Here is a 24,356-nt window from a genome sequence, read left to right on the forward strand (position 1 = left end):
ACCAAGTAAGTGAGTAACTGAGTCACACGGGCTTGGTTTCAGATCTCTCTTTGCAACTGAAATTCATGATGAGTCCCTCAGGCTTTTTAGGTTTGCTCTCAGAAGTATTTGAGTTCATACTCAGGAGGGATCTTTTTGTATTTATGGCGAATTGAGTTTCTGGCCACGTCTATTTGACTTTCTAAAATTAGAGCAATCAAAATGGCTAACAGCATTTCCAATACAGGGTCTATGTCATTTAGCGAGTGGAATGGTGGTGAGTGTTGTTGCTGCTGTTGTTTTAATTTAGATTTCCTCCAAATCCTAGGTGTGTGAGTGTGGCTGAACAGCTCGAGAAGGACGTCTGAATTGAGTCCCAGCTGTTTGGGGATTTCAACTAAGCCTGGGTACTGCGTATACTGACAACTTAGATTGCCTGAGTTAGTAAAATTAAAACAATCATACAATACAGTACTGAACTAAAAAGCAAATTTTATTTATTTATGTCTGTTATTTCTTTTGCAGGTCACGGAACAAAAAACCAAAGGTAAGATTTCCATCCTCTGTGTGTAGACTTCACAGTGCTGCTGACTCAGCCTGCATCCACTCAGGAGAGTGGGTGCTCAGTAATCACGGTGGGTTGTCTGCAATCACTGCAGAGCAGGGATGACAGACTAAAAGCACTTGAAACTGTGTTTCCAGTTGGCCTTACATTTTTAGGGGGGAAAAAAAAAGAGTAAATACTTTGTTTTAAAAGTGTGTGAATCATGATTTTGATTAGTAGAACAGTAACAAATTATCAACTCCTAGTCTTAGATGGAAATTGCAGAGAACACTTCCCAGTCTTGGTCCATGGGATACATTATGCATTTTGTCTGAAAATGGAATGTCACATCTAGAATGTTGACACTCTTCTGAACTGCAGCCTGGAGTGTTCGTTTTAAAAGATGCCAGATTTTGAATAAGTTAACTCTGCTTGAAAAACTGGAGCGTTACCAACAGAAGCAAGTGGGCTTTAGGTCTTTCTCAGTCGAATAGTCTGTCTTTTCTGTGGTTCCTTCTGCTTTCCTGGTTCTAATTATGTAGTTTATTTGATAATGGTCACTTTGAGTTAACAGGCCTTAAGCGTGGGAGGTAGAATTCCTTTAGATAATACTTATATTTGAGCACCTTAGTATGTGGTTCTTAATTAGGTGTGTATTAGAATAATATACAGAGTTGTCAGAATGCACAGGCTGCTGCCAGACCTTGACGAGAGGCCCCATGACATGAAAACCTTTGCCCTGGATTTAAAAAGAAAAAAAAAAATCAGATAAGAATAACAGAGACTTGGACTTGATACAGGCCCTTCTAATGATGAGTTTGGTTTTGACTTGGTCAGTTTGACCAACAGGCCAAAGTGTGTCATTCGGTGATAGAAGGATCAGTAAAGGTGGTCAGTCTTCATAGATGCTTTATTTATGATAGCTTTCTTAGGAAATAGAATTATGAAAAATAAATTGTTAGATATTTACACATTAGTGTATTGTATTTCTATTCAAAGGTATTTCAAAGAAGACTGTGCCCCGGGACTTTGTAGTGATTTTAAACTGAGAAGTTGTTATAATTATCTTAATTGGTTTGGAGGAGAGTGTTCTTCCTCTTGTCCAGTTCAGCCAGTTCACAACCCACAAGTAGGCTTTCTTTTAGGAAAGTCCAACAAATTCATTCTTTTCTAAGCCTGTTTAGAAGTAGACTATGCAAATGGACTTGGAACTAAGTATTTACAGGATTTTGTGTGTATGCGCGTGTGGACACATGTATGCACACACATGCCAGAGAAAGACAAAGACAAACAAAATTTCAGTATCTAGCTAATCTGAACCTCTTGGTGTTGACCAAGCTAGTGGTGACTTTATATTGTGACCTTATAGTGATCATCCTGCCTCTGCTGCCTGCAGACTGGAGTTAAGGGCATGTGCTACTGGCCTATTAAAGGACTCTTGGGTGGGAAAATTGGTGTTTTCTTAACAAGCCAGACTTTGTGTTGGTACAACATGGAGATCATGGTAGAATTTGGGGTCCTAAGCCTGGCTACTTAAGCCTTGACCAGTGGTGTTTCCATCAGAAAACAAAGTTCATTAGGCATTCTTTCTCAAATCAAATAAATACCACATCTGTTCTCAAACAAGTTATTTTATCTTATGCCAAAGTCTAAGAAAGAAAGAGAGAAAGAAAGGAAAGGGAAAGAGAGAGAGAAAGAGAGAGAAGAGAAGAGAAGAGAAGAGAAGAGAAGAGAAGAGAAGAGAAGAGAAGAGAAGAGAAAAGAGAAGAGGAGAAAAAAGAGAGAGGCTGGGCGGTGGTGGCGCATGCCTTTAATCCCAGCACTTGGGAGGCAGAGGCAGGCAGATTTCTGAGTTTGAGGCCAGCCTGGTCTATAAAGTGAGTTCCAGGACAGCCAGGGCTACACAGAGAAACCCTGTCTCGAAAAACAAACAAACAAACAAAGAAAAAAAAAGAGAGAAAGAAATCAAGCTCTCCTTTCTGTTCACTGCTTTCTACTTTGGTCATTTTCATGCCTATTGTAGATGAAATTCACTTCCCTGTCTCCTTACTCTTCCTACTCCCTCAGTCAGAAAATCAAGTCAGATCATCCTAAAGGAGCTGAGGGTGTATGTAGCTCAGGTCTCCAAGGAGAAAACAGGAATTAAAAAAAAAAAAAGAAAAGAAAAAGAAAGAGCATATACATACTTATAATTTGAGGTGTGTCAGACTCACCAGCCTTGAGGGTTTTGTTTTTTGTTTTTTGTTTTGTTTGTTTGTTTGTTTTTCTTGGTCAAATCTTTGTCTATTGGAGACTCTCCTCCTCATTCTTCTCCCTGAGCTGACATTTTGGTCATGTTCCTCTCCCCAGCAATAGTTATTGTCCTTAAGCGATCTCCCCTTAACTATGAATCTACTCTTTCCCCAGCAGAGAAAAAAGAAAAGACTGTGTTGGTGCCAAGTCTTGGGTTGTACAAGGACTGAAGTAAGATTTTTCTGTATTTCAGAAAAGCAGTGGATTGGTTATATGTTCTTCCTTTATCTTCTACCATTACAAACAGTATGGTGATACCTTAGGATTTTTATCGTTGTAACAAAACACCATAACCAAAAAGCAAGTTGGGGAGGAAAGGCTTTATTCAGCTTACACTTCCATATTACTGTTCATCACTCACACAGGGCAGGAACCTAGAGTCAAGAGCTGATGTAGAGGCCACAGAGGGGTGCTGCTTACTGGCTTGCTCCTCATAGCTTGCTTAGCCCACCTGGTAGAACCCAGGACCACCAGCCCAGGATTGGTCCTACCCACAATAGGCTGGGCCCTCTCCCATTGATGATTAATTGAGGAAATGCCTTACAACTGGATCTCATGGAGGCATTTCCTCACCGAAGTTCTATCCTCTCTAGCTTGTGTCAAGTTGACACAAAAACCAGCCAGTGCAGGTCAAAATTCTGGAGAGGAGAGTAGGATGTGGGTGGGGGTACAGGTAGGGGTAGGGGTTTCAATTGGAAGTTGTATGAGGATGCACTGTGCCTACTTCTCAGTTAAAAGGAAGAATAGGGACTTAGGCAAAAGTTTAGATTCTCTTTTATGGATATTAGACAGAAGCAAAATGGTTTCCAGAATCATGCAATAGCTCAGGTTAAGGTGAAACTTAACAGAGTTAGGTTAAGGTTAAAAAGCACAATTACACAAACTACAAAATAGCAGAATTTGGCCATTGCAGTTTAGCCTTGTTGATGGGTGCTATAGGATAATATTTGGCTTAATGAGAGCTATCAGTATGCAATGAAATGACTAAAAATTAATGTGACCTTTAGCTGCTAGAAAGTATCCAGGGTGGGAATTGCAGGTCTGTAATGGACATCATATGGAAGGGGAAACTTCCATGGATCACGCACAGATCGGGTCAGGTCAGCCAAGGAATTTATCATTTCAGACAGGTTTAAATACATGGGCTGTGTAGCTTTCATGTCCTCCTAACTGGGGATCCTCAGATGGGGCTCTGGTAGCTAGAATTGAACATATCTACAGGAAATACCCACTTTGTTTTTGTTTTCAGTGAGGCTTACTTTGACCCCAGAAATACCAACTCTGAGTCAAAGAAGTGGGAAAACTTGCAGCTCCGTGGGTCAGGTTTTAGATACTGTGGTTTGAAGCATTAAATCATAGCCTTGCCCCATACTTCATTGGCACACATCGGAAGGAAAGCATTTCCCATCAGCATATCTGGGATTGTGGGACATTTTACTACACTGGCTTCTGAGCTTATTCCAAGAAACATACATAGTGAGTGGATGACAGTGGCTCAGATAATTTAGCCTACCCGCTGGGCCCCACACTAGAGGGGTTTGTGTGTTCTGATAGGTGGGGACATTTAGTTGGAAATGGAACTAGGACCAGTGAGATGAGTCAGTGAGTAAAAGTTCTTGCCATTCAAGCTTGATGATCTGGTTTTGATCCCTAGGTTTATGATGGAAGGAGAAAACAAACTCAGAAGTTGTCCTCCGATGTCTATACGTTTTGTGGCATGTACATGCCTATATGATCTCTCTCACATCAATATTATATACACACACAAATAAATAGGACAGTAGAGAGAGCTGGTATCTCTAAGATGAATGAGAATGAGCTGTCATAAAGCATGCATGGAGATAAGTGAGCACAGAGTTTTCATGTGGGAGGGAAAGAGAATGCACAGCCTGGATAGAACTGCTGATAAAGAGGAGGGAGGAGAGTTCAGCTCTGGGGTCCTGGGGAATCATGTGAGTGTAAGTGAGGACAGATGTCCTAAACACCAAGCTGAGTGATGCCTTCATTGTGCTATGAGATAATGGAACTTAGGGCTGGGGAACAAGTTTGAGGGGAAGGGAAAGGATAAAAGAGACCTAAGGGGGAGATAATGGTTTGGCAAACACACACCGAGAGTGAAAGCCTGTGAAGAAGTGTGTTCCCAAGTAACTCAATGTTAGAAGTAGGCAAGCCCCACAAATGATTAAATGTAATTTTCTAAGAAGTAGACATAACCTCAATGCCAGGTGTGGTGACTTGTACCTGTTATCCCACCCAGCACTTGAGAGACTCAGCTGGGAAGATGGTTATGAGTTGGAAACTGGTCTAAATAAAACTTGAGAATAAAACCCTGTTTTGAGTGTGGTATATACATCCATAGAAGCTAATGGCCAAATTAGCTGCTATTTTGGAATTATAACTAAAATAATGTTTAAAAGCAGAAGCTGATACTGTCCTACACACCTGCTGCTTATTTTTATGCTACCTGTAAGCAAAAAGAATTCTTTGGGTTTTTTTTTTTCTTTTTTTAGTTGTTTCAAAGAATAGTGTCTGAGAATAACAAATTCCTGGCTGTCCTTAAAGAAAGTCTTGAACCACAGCCACTTTCTACGGCTGCTTTCAGTTGGTTTTTTGAAACCGAAACTTTATGTCCATTGAGTGCTAAATATCCACTGTTTAACCCTTGCTCCACAGTGTGGAGGGCCCCAAAGGGAATGAGGGACAACCGAAGAGCTAGGCAGAGTGAATCTCAGAAGAACCAGTAGTCGGGGGCTGCAGGTGTGACGGCCAGTGCCAAATGCCCTCTAGGCTGGCAGTGACTGCAGGAGGGAGATGGTGAGGGCAGAAGCCAGTGTGTGCGTGGAAGGTGAAGAAGTAGAGACAGTGATAGGCGGCACTGAGAATCACATAATATGGGCTAGTCACCTGTGCATAGGTCAGTCTTTAAGATTTCTAAGTTGTCATCCTAAAATAGAATATTTTCTATGGTTTTAGCTGGTTTTGTTTAGTTTTAGTTTTGGTTTTCTAGAACTGGGGATTGAATCTAGAGCCTCTTGCTCACCACAGAACTATATCCATAGCCCTTTTACAAGTATATGTAGATGAAAAGGGTGTGTGGTAAGTCCCATTAAGATGAAGGAACGTTCCAGTCTGGGCCAGTGCCCTGAGCAGACCTTGAGTAAGAGCTCCGCAGCCAGTCCCACAACACCCAGAGGAGGCTCCACTCCCAGGTGCTCTAACACGCCCAGGATCACAGGATCACAGGAGCTTGGTCATACCAGGATCTTGGGATCACAGAGATATCTGAACTCTGAGGAGTTCTTACACAACCAGGATCACAGGAAGGACAGGCTCCAGTCAGATATAACAGGGGCAGGTAGTACTAGAGATATCAGATGGTGGGAGGTAAGCATCAGAACATAAGAAACAGAAACCAAGGTTACTTGGCATCATCAGAACCCAATTCTCCCACCATAGCAAGTCCTGGATACACCTTCACACTGGAAAAGCAAGATTTGGATCTAAAATCACTTCTCATGATGGTGATAGAGGACTTTAAGAAGGACATAAATAGCCAGGCGTGGTGGCGCATGCCTTTAATCCCAGCACTCGGGAGGCAGAGGCAGGCGGATTTCTGAGTTCAAGGCCAGCCTGGTCTACAAAGTGAGTTCCAGGACAGCCAGGACTACACAGAGAAACCCTGTCTCAAAAAACCAAAAAAAAAAAAAGAAGAAGAAGAAGGACATAAATAACTCCCTTAAAGAAATACAGGCGAACACAGGTAAATATCTAGAAGCCCTTAAAGAGGAAACAACAACAACAAAAAATCCATTAAAGAATTACAGGAAAACACAATCAAACAGGCAAAGGAAATGAACAAAACCATCCAAGATCTAAAAGTGGAAATAGAGACAATAAAGAAATCACAAAGGGAGACAACCCTGGAGTTAGAAAACCTAGGAAAGAGATTAGGAGTCATAGATGCAAGCATCACCAACAGAATACAAGAGATAGAAGAGAGAATCTCAGGTGCGGAAGATACCATAGAAAACATTGACACAACAGTCAAAGAAAATGCAAAAAGCAAAAGGCTCCTAACCCAAAACATCCAGGAAATCCAAGACACAATGAGAAGAGGATGGGTATAGATGAGAGCGAAGATTCCCAACTTAAAGAGCCAGTAAATATCTTCAACAAAATTATAGAAGAAAACTTCTCTAACCTAAAGAAAGAAATGCCCATGAACATACAAGAAGCCTACAGAACTCCAAATAGACTGGACCAGAAAAGAAATTCTTCCTGTCACATAATAAAACACCAAATGCACAAAACAAAGAATATTAAAAGCAGTAAGGGAGAAAGGTCAAGTAACATATAAAAGCAGACCTATCAGAATTACACCAGACTTCTCACCAGAGACTGTGAAAGCTAGAAGATCTTGGGCAGATGTCATATAGACCCTAAGAGAACAAAATGCCAACCTAGCAAAATTCTCAATTATCATAGACAAAGAAAACAAGATATTCTATGACACAACCAAATTTACACAATATCTTTCCATAGATCCAGCCCTACAAAGGATAATAGATGGAAACACCAATACAAGGAGGGAAACTACATCCTAGAAAAAGCAAGAAAGTAATCTTTCAACAAACCCAAAAGAAGANAGCCACACAAACCTAATTCCACCTCTGACAACAAAAGTAACAGGAAGTAACAATCACTCTTCCTTAACATCGCTTGACATCAGTGGATTCAATTCCCCAATAAAAAGACATAGACTAACAGACTGAATATGTAAAGAGGACCCAGCATTTTGCTGCAAACAGGAAAGTGCATGCAACTCAGTGACAAAGACAGATACTACCTCAGAGTAAAAGGTTGGAAAACAATTTCCCAAGCAAACAAGCTGGAGTAGCCATTCTAATATTGAATAAAATCAACTTTCAACCAAAAATTATCAAAAAAAAGTTAAGGAAGGGCACTTCATACTGGTCAAAGGAAAAATCTACCAAGATGAACTCTGAATTCTGAACATCTATGCTNCAAATGCAAGGGTACCCACATTCATAAAAGAAACTTTACTAAAGATCAAAGCACACATCACACCCCCACACAATAATAGTGAGAGACTTCAACACCCCACTCTCATCAATGAACAGATCATGGAAACAGAAACTAAACAGAGGCACAGTGAAATTATGAACCAAATGGAACTAACAGATATTTATAGAACATTTCATCCTAAAGCAAAAGAATATACCTTCTTCTCAACACATCATGTTACTTTCTCCAAAATTGGCCATATAATTGGTCACAAAACAGGCCTCAACAGATATAAGAAGATGGAAATAATCCCCTGCAGCCTGTCAGATCATCACATGCTAAGGCTGGTCTTAAATACCAACAAAAACAACGGAAAGCACACATACACATGGAAGCTGAACAATGCTCTACTTAATGATAACTTGGTCAAGGAAGAAATTAAGACAGAAATTAAAGGCTTTTTAGAATTTAATGAAAATGAAGACTCATCATACTAAACGTATGGACCACAATGACAGCAGTGGTGAGATGAAAACTCATACCTCTAAGCGTCTCCACAAAGAGAAAGAAAACCTGGAGAGAGCTTATACTAGCAGCTCGACAGCACACCTAACGTGCTAGAGCGATGGCTCAGCGGGTAAGAGCACTGACTGCTCTTCCAGAGGTGCTGAGTTCAAATCCCAGCAACCATATAGTGGTTCATAACCATCTATAATGAGATATGATGCCTACTTCTGGTGTGTCTGAAGACAGCTACAGTGTACTTACATATACTAACTAACTAAATAAATCTTTTTTTTTTTTTTAAAAAAAAAAGAGCTCTATAACAAAAAGAAGCAAATACACCCAAGAGGAGTAGTGGTTAGGAAATAATCAAAGTCAGGGGTGAAATCAACCAAATAGAAACAAAAAACTATACAAAGAATCAACAAAACCAGGAGCTGGTTCTTTGAGAAAATCAACAAGATAAGCTAAACCCTTAGCCAGACTAACCAGGGGGCCCAGAGATAGTACCCAAATTAATCAGAAATGAAAAGGGAGATATAACGATGAAATATATCTTTAAATATTGTTTGTTGAATATTAACAGTTGAAAATATTAAAACCATGTTCCACAAACAAGAAATAATAATAAGGGCTGGAGAGATGGCTCAGCAGTTAAAGAGCACTGACTGTTCTTCCAGAGGTCCTGAGTTCAAATCCCAGCAACCACATGGTGGCTCACAACCATCTGTAATGAGATCTGGCGCCCTCTTCTGGTGTGTCTGAAGACAGCTACAGTGTACTTAGATATAGTAATAAATAAATCTTTAAAAAATAGTAATAATAATTTACAAAAATAAAAAAACGTTTGAAGTAATTTAAAAAAATGGGATGATGGAACTGGTAGCTTGTAATGGTTCTGTGCAGTTGTTTGGTCTCTTGCACAAATTCAGAAGCTTGCTAAATTCAGACATTTCTTAAAGAACACTTTTCCTGAAGAAGAAGAAAACAAAAAACAAAAAACTGGCACCTTGCTTACACTTTCAGAAATGAGGACAATTAGAAATTGAAAAGCAAAGTAAGAGTGTAAAAGTGTGGTAGAGCTGGGCGTGGTGGTGCACTCCTTTAATCCCAGCACTTGGGAGGCAGAGGCAGGCGGATTTCTGAGTTTGAGGCCAGCCTGGTCTACAGAGTGAGTTCCAGGACAGCCAGGAATATACAGAGAAACCCTGTCTTGAAAAAAAAAAAAAAAAAAAAAAAAAAAACAAAAAAAAAACAACAAAAAAAGATTTATGTATTTATTTTATGTATATGAGTGCACTGTAGTTGTACAGATGGTTGTGAGCCATCATGTGATTGCTGGGAATTGAACTCAGGACCTCTGCTCTCTCAGGTCCTGCTCACTTGGCCTCGCTCGCATAGATTTATTTATTATTATATATGAGTACACTGTAGCTGTCTTTAGACACTCCTGAACAGGGAGGGCATCAGATCTCATTACAGATGGTTGTGAGCCACCGTGTGGTTGCTGGGATTTGAACTCAGGACCTTTGGAAGAACAGCCAGTGCTCTTAACCACTGTGCCATCTCTCCAGCCCCAATTCTGATGTCTTAACTTTGAATTTGGAACTTTAAAACTGTGTCTGCTCCTGCCTAACAGTTGCTTCATCTCCAGTAGATGTCAAGAGTCTTGCTTGCCTTTAAGGTGTTTTATGTTTACATTTATTATGTGTGTATGTGTGGTCAGAAGACAACTTGGCGCAATAGTCATTTCTCTCATCCCAGCATTTTAGGGATTTTAGGCTTGGTTGAAAGCACCTCTACCTAGTGAGCCATCTTGTTGCTTCTTGTTTGCTTAAAGTTTATAGAGAATACAATAAAGAAAAAAAAAATCAAGAAGCCTCTGGCCGGGCACTCCAGCACAGTTAGCTTCTCTAACCACACCCTGGAATTTTCAGCACCTGAGCTCTAGATCCACCACCATTTCAAAAGAAAGGTAGTGGAGCTGTGTTCTCCTTACCATATCTGTCCTGTCTTTGATATGACTGGGAAAAAATGCCACGAGGGCTTGTACAAGGATTCTGGCACAATGTACAGCACCAACCAGAGTTTGGGGTTGAAGCAGCTGTGTGTATTATAAAGTTAGTCAGAGCATTACTCTCATTAGGCTGTGCTGTCACCATCTTACTTAAGAGAGTTAAGGCATGTGGCCAACTTTACATAGAGTGCTTAACTCATCTGTAGAAGGGCAACATCACAAACTAGCTGGGAAGAATCCACCCAGCTTTATTTTCATAGAAGAAAAGACGATTAGTAAATGACATGTGGAATGTTCTAGAAACAAATATTTACTAGTTATTTGTCCATCATATGCTCTATGTTCTGCAGACGGTACTGTATTAATATTAGACAATGACTGGTTTAAGTCTTTATTCCGCTCGTCATCACATTACAGCCACCACCCTTTTACTGGGAGGCCAGTACTGTCTTGTGATTGGCTAAGAATAGACATATGAGTTGCCTGGAACTTACTTGAGCCAACTATTCTTTTTTCCTGTCACTCACAGTATTCAGTAGTGGCCAGTGGTGGCTAGTCTGGGCCCCTGTTTTCTGATGATGTATCTCTCTCCTCATAAAGGAGGCAGTTAAATGGCAACATGCTGGCCCAGCATCATTTCAGCTGTCAAAGCAATACTGCTACCAGAGTTGCTTGGCAGGAATTCGGGCCTCAGATTATTCCTGTAGTATTGCCAGTCTCAGTGTGCTGGGCAGATTTTCTTGGGAGGAATGATTTTTTTTTTTTTCATGAAAGTATTCAAAACTATTGTTCAAGCATAAGTACTGAGTTTATAAAAGAGAAACACACAGTGGTGGTCTTTTGCTAAGATGGTGACAGGAAGTAGAGAGTAGGAACCTTTGTAGTCAGGGTTGAGGTGAGGCGCAGCAGGTCTACCAGGGTGTAGTGATTTCAGGGTTGCTGTGCACATTTCTGTACTATTTGACATTTTATATCAGTGAAAGAGCTAAGACAGATATTTTACAAGTAAGAGCTAAACAATTCTTCATATTTTTGTTATGTAAACAGTCACAGATAAACCTTTGTGTCCAAGTGACTGTAGCAACCAAAGGCCTGTGGTATAATGTGATTCTCTAAGCCTGTGGTCCTCTGTGGGTGCCAGTTTTAAAGGGAGCAGAATAAACGATAGTTTCTGTTCTCGAGGAGCTTAAGGCCAACGAGAGAGAGAGAGAGAGAGAGAGAGAGAGAGAGAGAGAGAGAGAGAGAGAGGGGAGAGAGAGGTCTGGAAGTAGAGACTTCAACTAGAATTCAGTATGTTGTAAGAACATGGGCAAAGTGTGCTTCTTGTGCCTAGTCAGGAACTTCAGAAAGAGTTCCCAGAGGTCTTCAAAGAAATAGGATGATTGTCTCCAAAGTAGCTCTGAGAGTAAAGACACTTGCTGCGAAAGCTGACAGCCTAAGTTCCTTCCAGCCCTAGGCCCCACACAGTTAGAAAGAATCACCTCCCTCAGGTTGTCCTATGGCCTCCACATGTTTACCCCAGCATGTGTACACACAGAACAAAAAAGTAAATACAGAACCTGGTGTGGTGGCGCACAACTTTAATTCTAGCACTTGGAGTACAGAGGCAGGCAGATCTCTGAGTTGGAGGACAGCCAGAACTACATAAAGAAACCCTGTCTCAGAGAAAGGAAAAAAACAAGAGTAAATGTAAATAGATACAATTTTTTTTTAATTAAGAAATTAGAGGAAGGGAAAGCCCTCTGCACTGCTGAGTACTTGGCTACAACCATCAAGGATTTGGTGCAGTGAGTGGTGGTTGCTTAATTTTCCCCACCTAAATAGACATGCAATTTTTGATTATTTATCAGTCACCTGCTACCAGCACTCCTACTCTAGTAAAGTGAACATCCTACAGGAATTTTAAAAAGCCTGTCCTTTGAGAACAAAGTGTAAGCTTTCTTAAAAACAGACTTTTAATTTAAAAGACTTTCCCAATTCCTGTCTTTCAGTGCCCGAAGTGACGAAACCAAGTTTAAGCCAACCAACGGCCGCCAGCCCAATTGGCAGCTCTCCATCGCCACCAGTCAATGGTGGCAACAATGCCAAAAGGGTGGCAGTGCCGAACGGACAACCGCCAAGCGCCGCCCGCTACATGCCTCGGGAGGTGCCACCGCGATTCCGTTGCCAGCAGGACCATAAAGTGTTACTAAAACGTGGACAGCCCCCTCCACCGTCCTGCATGCTCCTCGGGGGTGGGGCGGGGCCTCCTCCCTGCACAGCACCTGGAGCAAACCCCAACAACGCACAAGTGACAGGAGCGCTGCTGCAGAGCGAGAGTGGGACTGCACCAGGTAAGCCTGGAAGCGAGCAGGAGAGCGCTCCTTTGTTTCCTGGTATCAGTTGTAAATGCAGAGATAGTACCCCGAAGCAGATGGGAGAGGGCCCCATCATAAAATTTGCATGGGCCCTTCCCTAAGCTGGGTTGTGCTATCTTGCATGAAATCGTAGATTTCAGCTATGTTCAGGAAGTGAGACTTGCATGGGGCTTCTTCTAAAACTTCCAGCATCCTATGCTTCCAGAATGGTCACTTAAGATGTTGTATAGATTCTTCAGAGAATACCAGATGATAATAATACCATTCTATTGTTTTTAAACTAGGGTGATTTTTTTTTTTTAATCAGTGTTTAATTTTAGAACTCCGGATTTTGAACTATGCTAGACATTGTAATATAGACATGAGGGAGTTTGCTTAAGGAGTTACATTAGAAGTCTTGAGAGTTCTTTCTGTCTTGTCTTTTGCAACAGGATCTCAGGTATAGCCCAGGTTAGTGTCAGGACCATGATCCTCCTGCCTCAGGTTTGTGAGATCATGTGCCACCAAGAGTTTAAGTAGCAAAGAGTTTCCAGTCCCTTTTAAAAAAAAAACTAATGTGCCTTTTTAGGTTCTATTAAAACTTTGAGCTTGAGCTCTAGAGAGCTAGAGAGAGATGAACAGGCAAAGGTGGTGACCACGAAGCTTGATGGCCTGAGCCCCACCCACATAGCAGAAAGAAAGGACTAACTCCCAGAAGTTGTCCTCTGACCTCTGTATGTACCGAATAGCACACATACAAATAAGTAAATATAATTTTAAAGAAAAACAACTAGACTTTGAATATCATCAAGCATAGGAAAGATTAGCATAGTCTCAGGGTGTTAAGATTCTGTGCTTCCTCATTTTATATGTGTTGTTTTTAATGTGTATTAATTAAAAATTGGTTAATGTAGACATTAGAAAATTTTCATTAAAACACATTATTTTCCCCTCATATACACTACATATGCTACTTTTTTTTTTTTTTTTTTTTTTTTTTGGATTTTTCGAGGCAGGGCTTTTCTCTATAGCCCTGGCTGTCCTGAACTCACTTTGTAGACCAGGCTGGCCTCAAACTCAGAAATCCGCCTGCCTCTGCCTCCCAAGTGCTGGGATTAAAGGCNTGNACCACCACGCCCGGCTACTTTTTTTTTTTTAACTCTATACTGTGTAGTACTTATTTATCAGATTTAATCCCCTTGGGAGTCTAAGCCTATCTGATGCATACTCCAGTATCTCAGGAGCTAGCCAAGGGACATTCAGAGAAGGCTTACTGAGCAGAATGCAAGGCCACTATGTGGAATTCACACATTAGCAAGATAGGCTCTCAGTGAAAAGCACACTGTGGGGAGAGAAGGATGGGAACAGAGACTATCATGTGAGGAAATGACTCCGACAATTCCTAGCGACAGTTTTTCAGATGACAAGCTCAGAAGTAGCTGCATAGATAAAGTGGCACTTGAGGTATGTCTAAAAAGTGAATACATTTCACTGTGTGGACTTGGGAGGAGAAAACAGCAGGTGCCAGCCTTAAATGGTGCCCAGAGTAAGACTGTAGACATCTTTGTAGAAAGTTATAAAAGATACAACTGGAAAGACTAGTTGGCCTTAGGTCATAGAACATCTTAATGAAACCAACTAACGGGTTTTGTTTTTCTCTGCACTAAGGAATTGTTGAACACTCTCAGAGAGCAGTAATGGAACCAAAGGGGTATTTTAGAAAAACAGCTCCAGCCATGAGTGTTAGATTAAAGAAACACAGCATGGTTTGTTGCATTTTCTCAGGATACAAGAAGGTCCTTCTGTTTCAGTAAGAATGGCAAGTATAGGTAGCTTTGAGAGCTGATACAGAGTTGGATGTAGCACATACAGCACTAGCTAGTGGCAGAGAGGAAACTCTAGCATCTCCTCAAAGGCCTGATGACTCAAATTCCAGTCTCTAAGACCCACATGGTAGAAGGAAAGAACCAACTCCAACAAATTGTCCTCTGACCTCCACACTGGCACTATGGCATGGGATACACAGTTAGATACTGTACTAAAATCACTCAAGAAAGTCAACCAGAGCTGGGTGTGGTGGCGCTCGCCTTTAATCCCAGCACTTGGGAGGCAGAGGCAGGCGGATTTCTGAGTTCGAGGCCAGCCTGGTCTACAAAGTGAGTTCCAGGACAGCCAGGGCTACACAGAGAAACCCTGTCTCGAAAAACAAAAAAAAAAGAAAAGAAAAGAAAAGAAAAGAAAAGAAAAGAAAAGAAAAGAAAAGAAAAGAAAAAAGAAAAGAAAATCAGCCAGGTAAACAAGCTAGTCTAGTGGATGCACTAAGCGTTGCAGAGGTAGTCTGAGACCCAGGTGATGATGATATGGATGTACAGCTGTGGTTAACAGGTGATCTCTTTCCCAGAGTCAACCCTTGGAGGTGCTGCTGCTTCAAATTATGCAAATTCCACTTGGGGCCCGGGAGCCTCCTCCAACAACGGCGCCTCCCCCAACCCAATTCACATCTGGGACAAGGTGATTGTAGACGGGTCTGACATGGAAGAGTGGCCTTGTATTGCCAGCAAAGACACTGAATCTTCTTCCGAAAACACCACCGATAACAACAGTGCCTCGAACCCTGGCTCTGAGAAGAGCAGTCTGCCAGGAAGCACCACTAGTAACAAAGGCAAAGGGAGCCAGTGCCAGTCTGCAAGTTCTGGGAATGAATGTAATCTTGGGGTCTGGAAATCTGACCCCAAGGCTAAGTCTGTTCAACCTCCCAACTCTACTTCAGATAGCAACAATGGACTAGGAAACTGGAGGAGTGCGAGTGGTCCAGATAGAATTGGACCTGGCTCTGGCTTCAGCAACTTTAACCCAAATAGCAACCCATCTGCCTGGCCAGCATTGGTCCAAGAAGGGACTTCTAGGAAAGGGGCATTGGAAACAGAAAGTAGTAGTTCCAGTGCACAAGTTAGCACAGTAGGTCAGGCATCCAGGGAACAGCAGTCAAAGATGGAAAATGCGGGTGTTAATTTTGTTGTCTCTGGCAGAGAACAGGCTCAAATTCATAACACTGATGGACCAAAAAATGGAAACACTAACTCCTTGAACTTAAGTTCACCAAACCCCATGGAAAATAAGGGAATGCCCTTTGGAATGGGCTTGGGGAACACCTCCAGGAGCACTGATGCCCCTTCACAAAGCACTGGAGATCGAAAGACTGGGAGTGTTGGGTCTTGGGGTGCAGCTAGGGGGCCTTCTGGAACTGACACAGTCTCTGGACAAAGCAATTCTGGAAATAATGGGAACAATGGAAAAGACAGAGAGGACTCCTGGAAAGGAGCTTCTGTTCCAAAACCAACTGGGTCAAAAAGTGACTCTTGGGACAACAATAACAGGTCTACGGGTGGGTCCTGGAACTTTGGCCCTCAGGACTCTAATGACAACAAATGGGGTGAAGGGAACAAAATGACATCTGGGGTCTCTCAGGGAGAATGGAAACAGCCGACTGGGTCTGATGAGTTGAAAATTGGAGAATGGAGTGGTCCAAACCAACCAAATTCTAGCACTGGAGCATGGGACAATCAAAAGGGCCACCCCCTCCCTGAAAACCAAGGCAATTCCCAGGCTCCCTGTTGGGGAAGATCTTCCAGCTCCGCAGGAAGTGAAGTTGGAGGTCAAAGCACTGGAAGCAACCACAAAGCAGGAAGTAGCGACAGTCATAATTCTGGTCGTCGGTCATACAGGCCCACGCATCCTGACTGCCAGGCTGTCTTGCAGACTCTTTTGAGCCGGACTGATTTGGACCCTAGGGTGCTCTCAAACACTGGCTGGGGCCAAACTCAAATTAAGCAGGACACAGTGTGGGATATTGAAGAGGTGCCAAGGCCTGAGGGGAAATCTGACAAAGGAACTGAGGGGTGGGAGAGCTCTGCCACACAGACCAAGAACTCAGGGGGCTGGGGAGATGCACCCAGCCAAAGCAATCAAATGAAGTCTGGATGGGGTGAGCTCTCAGCCTCGACAGAGTGGAAAGACCCCAAGAGCGCAGGAGGCTGGAATGACTATAAGAACAACAACTCTTCTAACTGGGGAGGAGGCCGAGCGGATGAAAAGACACCTTCCTCTTGGAATGAGAGTTCTTGTAAGGAACAGGGGTGGGGAGGTGGGCGCCAGCCCAACCAAGGATGGACTTCTGGGAAGAATGGTTGGGGCGAGGAGGTGGATCAAGTGAAGAATAACAATTGGGAAAGTTCTGCCAATAAGCCTGTGTCTGGGTGGGGTGAAGGAGGACAGAATGAAATTGGAACTTGGGGTAATGGTGGGAATACAAACCTAGCTTCAAAAGGTGGGTGGGAAGATTGCAAAAGATCCCCTGCGTGGAATGAAACAGGCAGACAACCCAATTCCTGGAATAAACAACACCAACAGCAGCAGCAGCCACCGCCACCACAGCCAGAGGCTTCTGGTTCATGGGGAGGCCCACCCCCGCCACCTCAAGGCAATGTTCGACCTTCTAATTCCAACTGGAGCAGTGGACCCCAGCCTGCAACCCCTAAGGATGATGAACCCAGTGGTTGGGAGGAGCCATCCCCACAGTCAATTAGTCGGAAAATGGACATTGATGATGGCACTTCAGCTTGGGGAGACCCTAACAGTTATAACTACAAGAATGTGAACCTTTGGGATAAGAATTCTCAAGGGGGCCCAGCACCTCGAGAACCAAACCTGCCTACCCCGATGACCGGAAAATCAGCATCAGGTAGGTACCAACTCTTTTCTCATAGGTCCTAGTAAAATAAAAGAAATCGTGGTCCCTATCTGTTAAGGTGCATCTATTTAACTTACTCTGAGGATCGTTCCTCCAGTTCCAGCTTTCTTGCTCTGAGATCCTTTCTGTGGTGCACTGGAGATGGCACCTGCTCTCATACATTACAGTGTTATTTCTTGGTACAAGGAAAAGAGGACAACATTCTTGGTACCCAGAATTATTTTTCTGCAATTATATTGGCCTGTATAATTTTAAAAATAACAACAAAAAGAAAAATCACCAAACCTAGACCAAACTACTCTAGGTTTAAAAATAAAAGAACTAAGGTAGAAAACGACTGGCTTTCTTTCCTTCCCAGCTCTACCTATGAACACCACCACCACCCCGCCCACCCCCCACCCCCACCCCGGTGCTTCTTTTCCTCTGCAAAGGAGAGCACTCTGGTGTTCTTCCTGAGACTGTCACAACACTGTATCTCAGCTGGTATTTGGACAGTTGGGGTCTCCAAACTTATTTTATTTTTACAGTGTTAGGGCTGAAACCCAGAGATTTGAGCATGCTAAGCAAGTGCTACCTCAGGCTATATTCCCACCTCCTTCCTTCCAAGTGACTTAATTGTTGACTATAGCAGGCGTATGCATACAGAGATGTTCTAAGGACAGTCAGATACCTGAAAGGCAACTGTTGCAGCAGGGCTTAATTCTCTTCTCAGTTTGCCATGAGTGTCCCTGTAAAAGACTCACCAATGAAGAAAATGCACCTTTCAGGGTTATTAGATTGGTTTTGGTTTCATTTAAAATTAATCATAATGTTAAGTTTTCCAGCATTCAAAGTAGATTAGGAACACTAATTAGCATGCAAAGTGACTGTTTTTAACTAGCTCTTTTTTTTTTTAAGTATTAAAAAAAAAAAAATAGAGGCTACTCTTTAACTGCTTATCCAGAGTCACACTTCCTCGTGCTTTAAGATCCTGTGTTCAAAGAAAACTCTCCAAACTGTACAGGAAAGCAAAGGACAGTAGATGAGCCTCCAGCCTCTGGGGCTTCTCACCGTAATCCGTGCAAGTTTGTTTCCTTCATAAGCCTTGCTCTTATGGATTACAAATATACCTAAGCTTTAATTCTTCTTAACAGGGAAGGAATTATACTTCTGCAGTGTTTATCTTACCTTTTTTATCTCAGCTTTTTTAGTGGGGAAGAGGCAGGGATCCTGAAAGAGGATCCCAGGGCCTTCCCCTGGTAGGCAGGCAATAGTCCTGCAGCTCTGCCCTCTTTCTTTACATATATATTTACGCTTTCTGTAGCACATACAGTTCTTTTGCTTAATTTCATATGTAGCTCATTTTATGAACTCAGTTTGGTCTAACTGTCTCCTCTGGTAGATATTTAAGTTATACTTTATCCACACTTGATATAACCTATCTCCTTCTGATATTGAAATTGATTCCATTTTTTTTCCCTAGAGTAATACAGTGAACACTGCTGTACATATAATTTCATCACGTTAGTACATTTTTTTTAGGGTAAATTTTCCTGGCAGTGAGTTTACTGGGTCAGAAGTCCTGTACATTGGAACTTTGGAAATTGACTTTACCAAATGCCCTTCGTGAAGGTTGAATTTGTTTCTGCCAAGGAAGTATAACTGTGCCTGCCTCCTTCACTCCCTGGTCTTAAGTGCTCAATGGACCCTTAAAGACACACATTTCTTTCTTGCAGTCTGGAGCAAAAGCGCACCACCCGCTCCAGACAATGGGACATCAGCCTGGGGTGAGCCAAATGAAAGCAGTCCTGGGTGGGGTGAGATGGAGGATGCAGGAGCATCAACCACAGGCTGGGGAAGCACACCTGCCAGCGCTCCCAATGCCATGAAACCCAGTAAGTAGACTTGGCTTGCAAGTGGCAACTTGTCTCATAGGCCTGGTCATTGGAAGTAGTACAGAGGAGAGCCACTCCCAGCTCCCTACTCTACAGGAAGGCAAATCCAGTTTCATACAGTATTTTTGGAGGGAAATGAATGTTTTCTTGCAAGCTTCATAGTAGCAATATTTGTTAAAAGGGTGTGGTAGTAGAACCGACTGGAGACTGGTGTCCAGCGCCTTCCTCTCTGGTTGTCCTATCTTTCCTTCTCCATCTGCCCTCTACATTTTTCCTCCTTTCTTATCAAGCCGCATCTAGGATCCTCCTCAGTACCTAGTACATTTCAAATACATTTGTGGACCTGATCTTCAAGTTTCCATAGCCTTGTGGGGGTTTTTTGTTGGTTGGTTGGTTTTTCAAGACAGAGTCTTTCTGTATAGCCTTGGCTGTCCTAGAACCAAGCTGGTCTCAAACTCAAGAGATCCAAGTGCAAGGATTAACAGGTGTGTACTGCCGCCATCCGGTGGCCTTGTGGTTTTTATTCCCATTTTTATTTCTGCTTCATCCCAAACAAGGTAGACCGTTGTGTTTCGGTCATACCTACTTGAAATGCCTGCATTTTGGAGTGTAAAGAAAGACTTGACACTCAGCTGCCATGCTCGCTAAGGGCAACCATTTTCTTATCAATGAAATGCAACATTCATATTTACTCATTCACACAGACACACACAATTTTTGTTGATTTGGTTGGGATAGTATCTGAAATAGTTGATCCTGGCCTCAAATGCGTGGTAATCTCCCTGCCTTAGTTCTCAAGTGCTGGGATTACAGGTGTGCACCACCACCCGGTTCTGAAATTTCCTAGAATAGGGATGAGAGTTTTGAGTTTTGAAACACTGTCTCCTTGGTTCCCGGAAGAAGCATAGAAGCAGTCCAGAGATCTTGCTTGTAAGGCCTGTTGTCTGCTCTCTTAAGTATGAGTAATGTGTTTGCCTTGTGTATTGATGGAACAGACAAAACTGCAAAGATATTCAAATGCTGCATTTGCAAGAGATCTCTCTGTTTGTTATGTGTATTTACTGCAAAGAATTGATTCACTCTTTCCTTAAAGATTCCAAATCTATGCAAGATGGCTGGGGGGAGAGTGACGGACCAGTCACAGGAGCTCGCCATCCTAGCTGGGAAGAGGAGGATGACGGAGGAGTCTGGAACACCGCCGGCTCTCAGGGAAGCACTTCCTCCCACAACTCAGCAAGCTGGGGACAAGGAGGAAAGAAACAAATGAAGGTAGTGCTTTAGAAAGGCTTTACAAATTCATAGAAGGTAAAACTGGGACTTTGTTCATGGAGGAAATAAGGCAATTGGAGTCACCAAGTATTTCCTTATAAATTAATAACTACTTCCCTTGTGTCCCCTAATCTTCCTATCCCATGACCTTGAAATCCTGAACAGTTAGAAGTGGCACTATGAGTAAAATGAAATTTGTAAGGTAGAGGTAATTGAGTTTAGGTTTCCATGTTATAATTTATTTTCAGCAGTTCCTGAGGCCTGCTTTTAAAATGCTTTATGCTTTTGATTCTAAGACAAAAAAAGTCCTATGGGCAAATCTCCACAAAAATGTAAAAAAGACACCAAATAGTATTGGCTTTCCCAGTGGTCGTCAATGGGTCTTGATTTTACCTGCCTCATCCCAAGGCCCAGAGCCCTTCTCCCAGTAAACTGAAAGCCCCATTTTTAGCACTGCTATAACTAGATTCTTTCCTCACGTCCTGGGCCAGGCTGTGCCTTCCAGACAACTCACTTTCCATATAACAAGTTTCCTCTTGGAATGTTGTGGTTTATTATTTTACAGTCCTGGGGATGGAGCCCAGAACCCTGAGAATGCTACACAAGCACTCTGCTGCTGCTGCTCTTACATAGGACCACTAGTACTTCATCTGCAGCCATGATGTTTGTACCTGAACCACTGTCTATTGACAGATCCTGCTGCTCCTCCTCCTCTTCCTCTTCCTTTTCTTCCTCTTCCTCCTCCTCCTCCTCCTCCTTCTTCTTCTTCTTCTTCTCTCTCTCTCTCTCTCTCTCCCTCTCTCTCTCCCTCCCCCTCTCTCTCTCTCCCTCCCTCCCTCCCTACACACACACACACACACACACACACACACACACACACACTCACACACTACAAAATAGAAAAAAGGAAAATACACCTGTATGCTTAATTTTAACCTGAAAACCCTGCCCCGTGAAATGCTTTCTAATCCTCCCAGGCTTCGGATTCCTGATACTGTCTCACAAGACCATCACTTTGTGTCCTGAACTGTGGGTTTCAGTATCTGATTTCTTCCATAGGATAGAACAGTTGCTTTCTGTTAGAGGCATTGGTTGAGGTGTTCTTCCTGGGTTTCCCCTTCCCTAATGACTTGCCTTTCCTTACTCTTTTCACTAAAGTCTCACTACACTGCTCAGCATCTTGGTACTCTCATGGTGTCTGGCCTGCTTTGGCAATCTTTTCGTCATTTACAAATTAGCAGTGGATTGAAATTAATTAAGTAAAAGATCCTAATTGAATCCTCCCAACTCAGATGGCAATCAAGATTTGCTTAATTGGGAGTTGAATATTTCAATTCTGATCGCAATGCTTCTGCCCTTCAATACTAAGGACTTCATTTTTTTTGTGATAAAATACACATAATGTAAAAATTGTCATCTTAACCATTTTTCAATATGCAGATCAGTGCCACTGAGTGTGCTCACACACAGTTTGTTTTCTTCTAAAACTGAAAGCTCTGCACTAATAAACTCACTATCTCTCATGCTTTCTGGGACTCTTTTTAATCTTAATAAAATGGTATCCTATCACCATAATATATATTAATTATTAATTTATATATTATATAATTAAAATATTATTATTACATATTATATATAACATGATATAACATAATATACAATGTTGTAATATATAGATATATTTGTTTATAAGTATATAACATTAAACACATTTATTTATGGAGAGAGTGAGTGCACAAGCAAGCCAGTTGTGATGGCTCATATCTGTAATCACAACCCTTGAAGACAGAGGCAGAAGAATCAAGAGTTCAAGATATTCTAGGCTTTAGTGAGTGAGGACATCCTGTCTCAACACCAACAATAGTAATAAGTATGATATATCATAGCACATGGAATGTTTACCTATAGAATGTGCAGGTCCACAAAGCTCACCCCCTATCCCATTAATCCCTGCCTTCCACTGTCCCAGAGCTCCAGGGTAGTGTCTTCCCCCAGGCCTCTTTCTCACTGAGAACTGATGACCTCCATGCTGTGAACCATATGAAGAGCTCTCTGGATGCATTCCACATTGCCCCCACACAGAGTGATGTCGTGTTCAAACAGGCTCCTTTCCAAACAACATGCACCAGTAGCAATTCTTTCACTGTTACAAGCCTGCTAGGGTCACAGAAGAGCATCCTCCGGGAGGTGGCAGTGGTGGCATGAATGATACCACTTCTTCGCATGTAAAAAGTAAACTTGGTTTTTCAAGTTCACTGTGATGAGTAGGAGTAAAAGCATGACTGTACCCAGGGCTTACTAGTCACTTAAAGCTCTCACGTTCAGAAAGGTGAGCTCTCAGCTTTGCATTCCAGGGTAGTTTGGGAGGTTGTGATGAGCTCTGGGACTGAGGTCATGTATTTCGTTTCTGTAGTGCTCACTAAAAGGAGGAAACAATGATTCATGGATGAATCCTCTTGCCAAACAGTTTTCAAATATGGGATTGCTGGTAAGTTTCATTTCTCTTCATGTGTAAACATAATCTCAAATTTCAGGCATACATGTATAGTACAAAATTACAGATTTAAATATGGGTTAAACAATGTTCTTGGCCCTCTGAACTAAACAGTATTTCTATTTTATTAAGTGATATATACCAACATTAAAAGTGAATTGTCTTTTCATCTTTTCTCTTGGAAAGGTGGAAACAAAAAAGACACTTAAATGGGCACTTGTTACTTAGCATCATCATTTTTAAAAATAAAAATAACCAGAATCACTATACTGGGATTCACTATGTAGAGAAAAATGTATGCTGTATCTTTAATCTCCTTATCTCTTGGGAACACTGTGAAGACATCTGGTCATGGTTGCCAAAAGACAAATGATTTGACTACACAGTTCAAGATTTGCTCACTGACACGTCATAAGAAGATATTATCACCATTTAGCTATACTTGTGGAGTTTGACTATGCACACTTAAGAAGGAGTTTATTTCTCCAAGCAGCTGTTGAACTAACCCTCTGTCCATAGCCGTACTGGTGTTGCTTACATGTGTAATTGAATGTTAGACATTTAATTAAGCCTGGATGGCCATCAAATTGTGATTGCAAAAATGTTAAAGCCTCCACTCGAGTTTCAAGGTCACAGCAGAGGTTCTTGTGGAGTGCCTGTGGTCATAAGACTCTCACATGAACAGGAGCACCTCTTCTCTGATTGAAAAAAACGTGTATCCTTCCCTAATCCTTACTCACTTGTGTTTGCCTTGTTTTGTTCAGAGTCAAACTGAGGATAACCCAAGCAGCAAAATGGATTTGTCTGTAGGTATGTATCTGTACAAACAGGAATGGGATGTTTTCATGGCTCTGCCAGGCTCTTGGGATCTCCTGCCCTGCTTAGGTTGAGGCAATCAGATTGATAACATGCTTTATGCTAAATGCTTTATTTTATATAAGATTTCATGCACTAAAGCAGTATAGAGGTTGAAAATTCAAATGACTGAAGATCCAGGCGAATGTGAAGGAGGGTTAAATGCTAGGTTTCACTGTGAAGAGGGTGCGTCCACCTCAGAAGCCAGCCTTACTCTACTACATGAAAAGTGCAGACTTCACTGGACCATCCCTTATTAGCATCAAGTACTGGGAGCTAGATTCAGATTATTTTAATATGTCTGTGATCCTAGTAAACAAGACCATCAGATTGACTCTCTGTACCCAAGGCTTTCATCATTGACATACTTTTCCATGACTCTCTGTACCCCAAGGTTTTCATCTTTGATATACTTTT

The 24,356-nt window shown here is 42.0% G+C and overlaps 1 protein-coding gene across 7 annotated transcripts in view; it reads left to right on the forward strand.

Annotated features, from left to right (window-relative positions):
* The window catches only part of Tnrc6b (trinucleotide repeat containing adaptor 6B), a 217,188-nt gene that overhangs the window by 151,546 nt on the left and 41,286 nt on the right, over positions 1–24,356 (forward strand). For all 7 annotated transcript variants that reach the window (XM_029548218.1, XM_029548217.1, XM_021216504.2 and 4 more), the window contains 7 exons: positions 505–526; positions 12,353–12,694; positions 15,099–17,438; positions 19,163–19,321; positions 20,415–20,590; positions 23,004–23,078; positions 23,849–23,894. In XM_029548218.1, coding sequence (XP_029404078.1) covers positions 505–526; positions 12,353–12,694; positions 15,099–17,438; positions 19,163–19,321; positions 20,415–20,590; positions 23,004–23,078; positions 23,849–23,894 — 3,160 coding nt within the window. The remainder of the gene's footprint in view (positions 1–504; positions 527–12,352; positions 12,695–15,098; positions 17,439–19,162; positions 19,322–20,414; positions 20,591–23,003; positions 23,079–23,848; positions 23,895–24,356) is intronic.

This window comes from Mus pahari, chromosome 17 (assembly GCF_900095145.1).
Source record: "Mus pahari chromosome 17, PAHARI_EIJ_v1.1, whole genome shotgun sequence".
Lineage (NCBI taxonomy): Eukaryota > Metazoa > Chordata > Mammalia > Rodentia > Muridae > Mus > Mus pahari.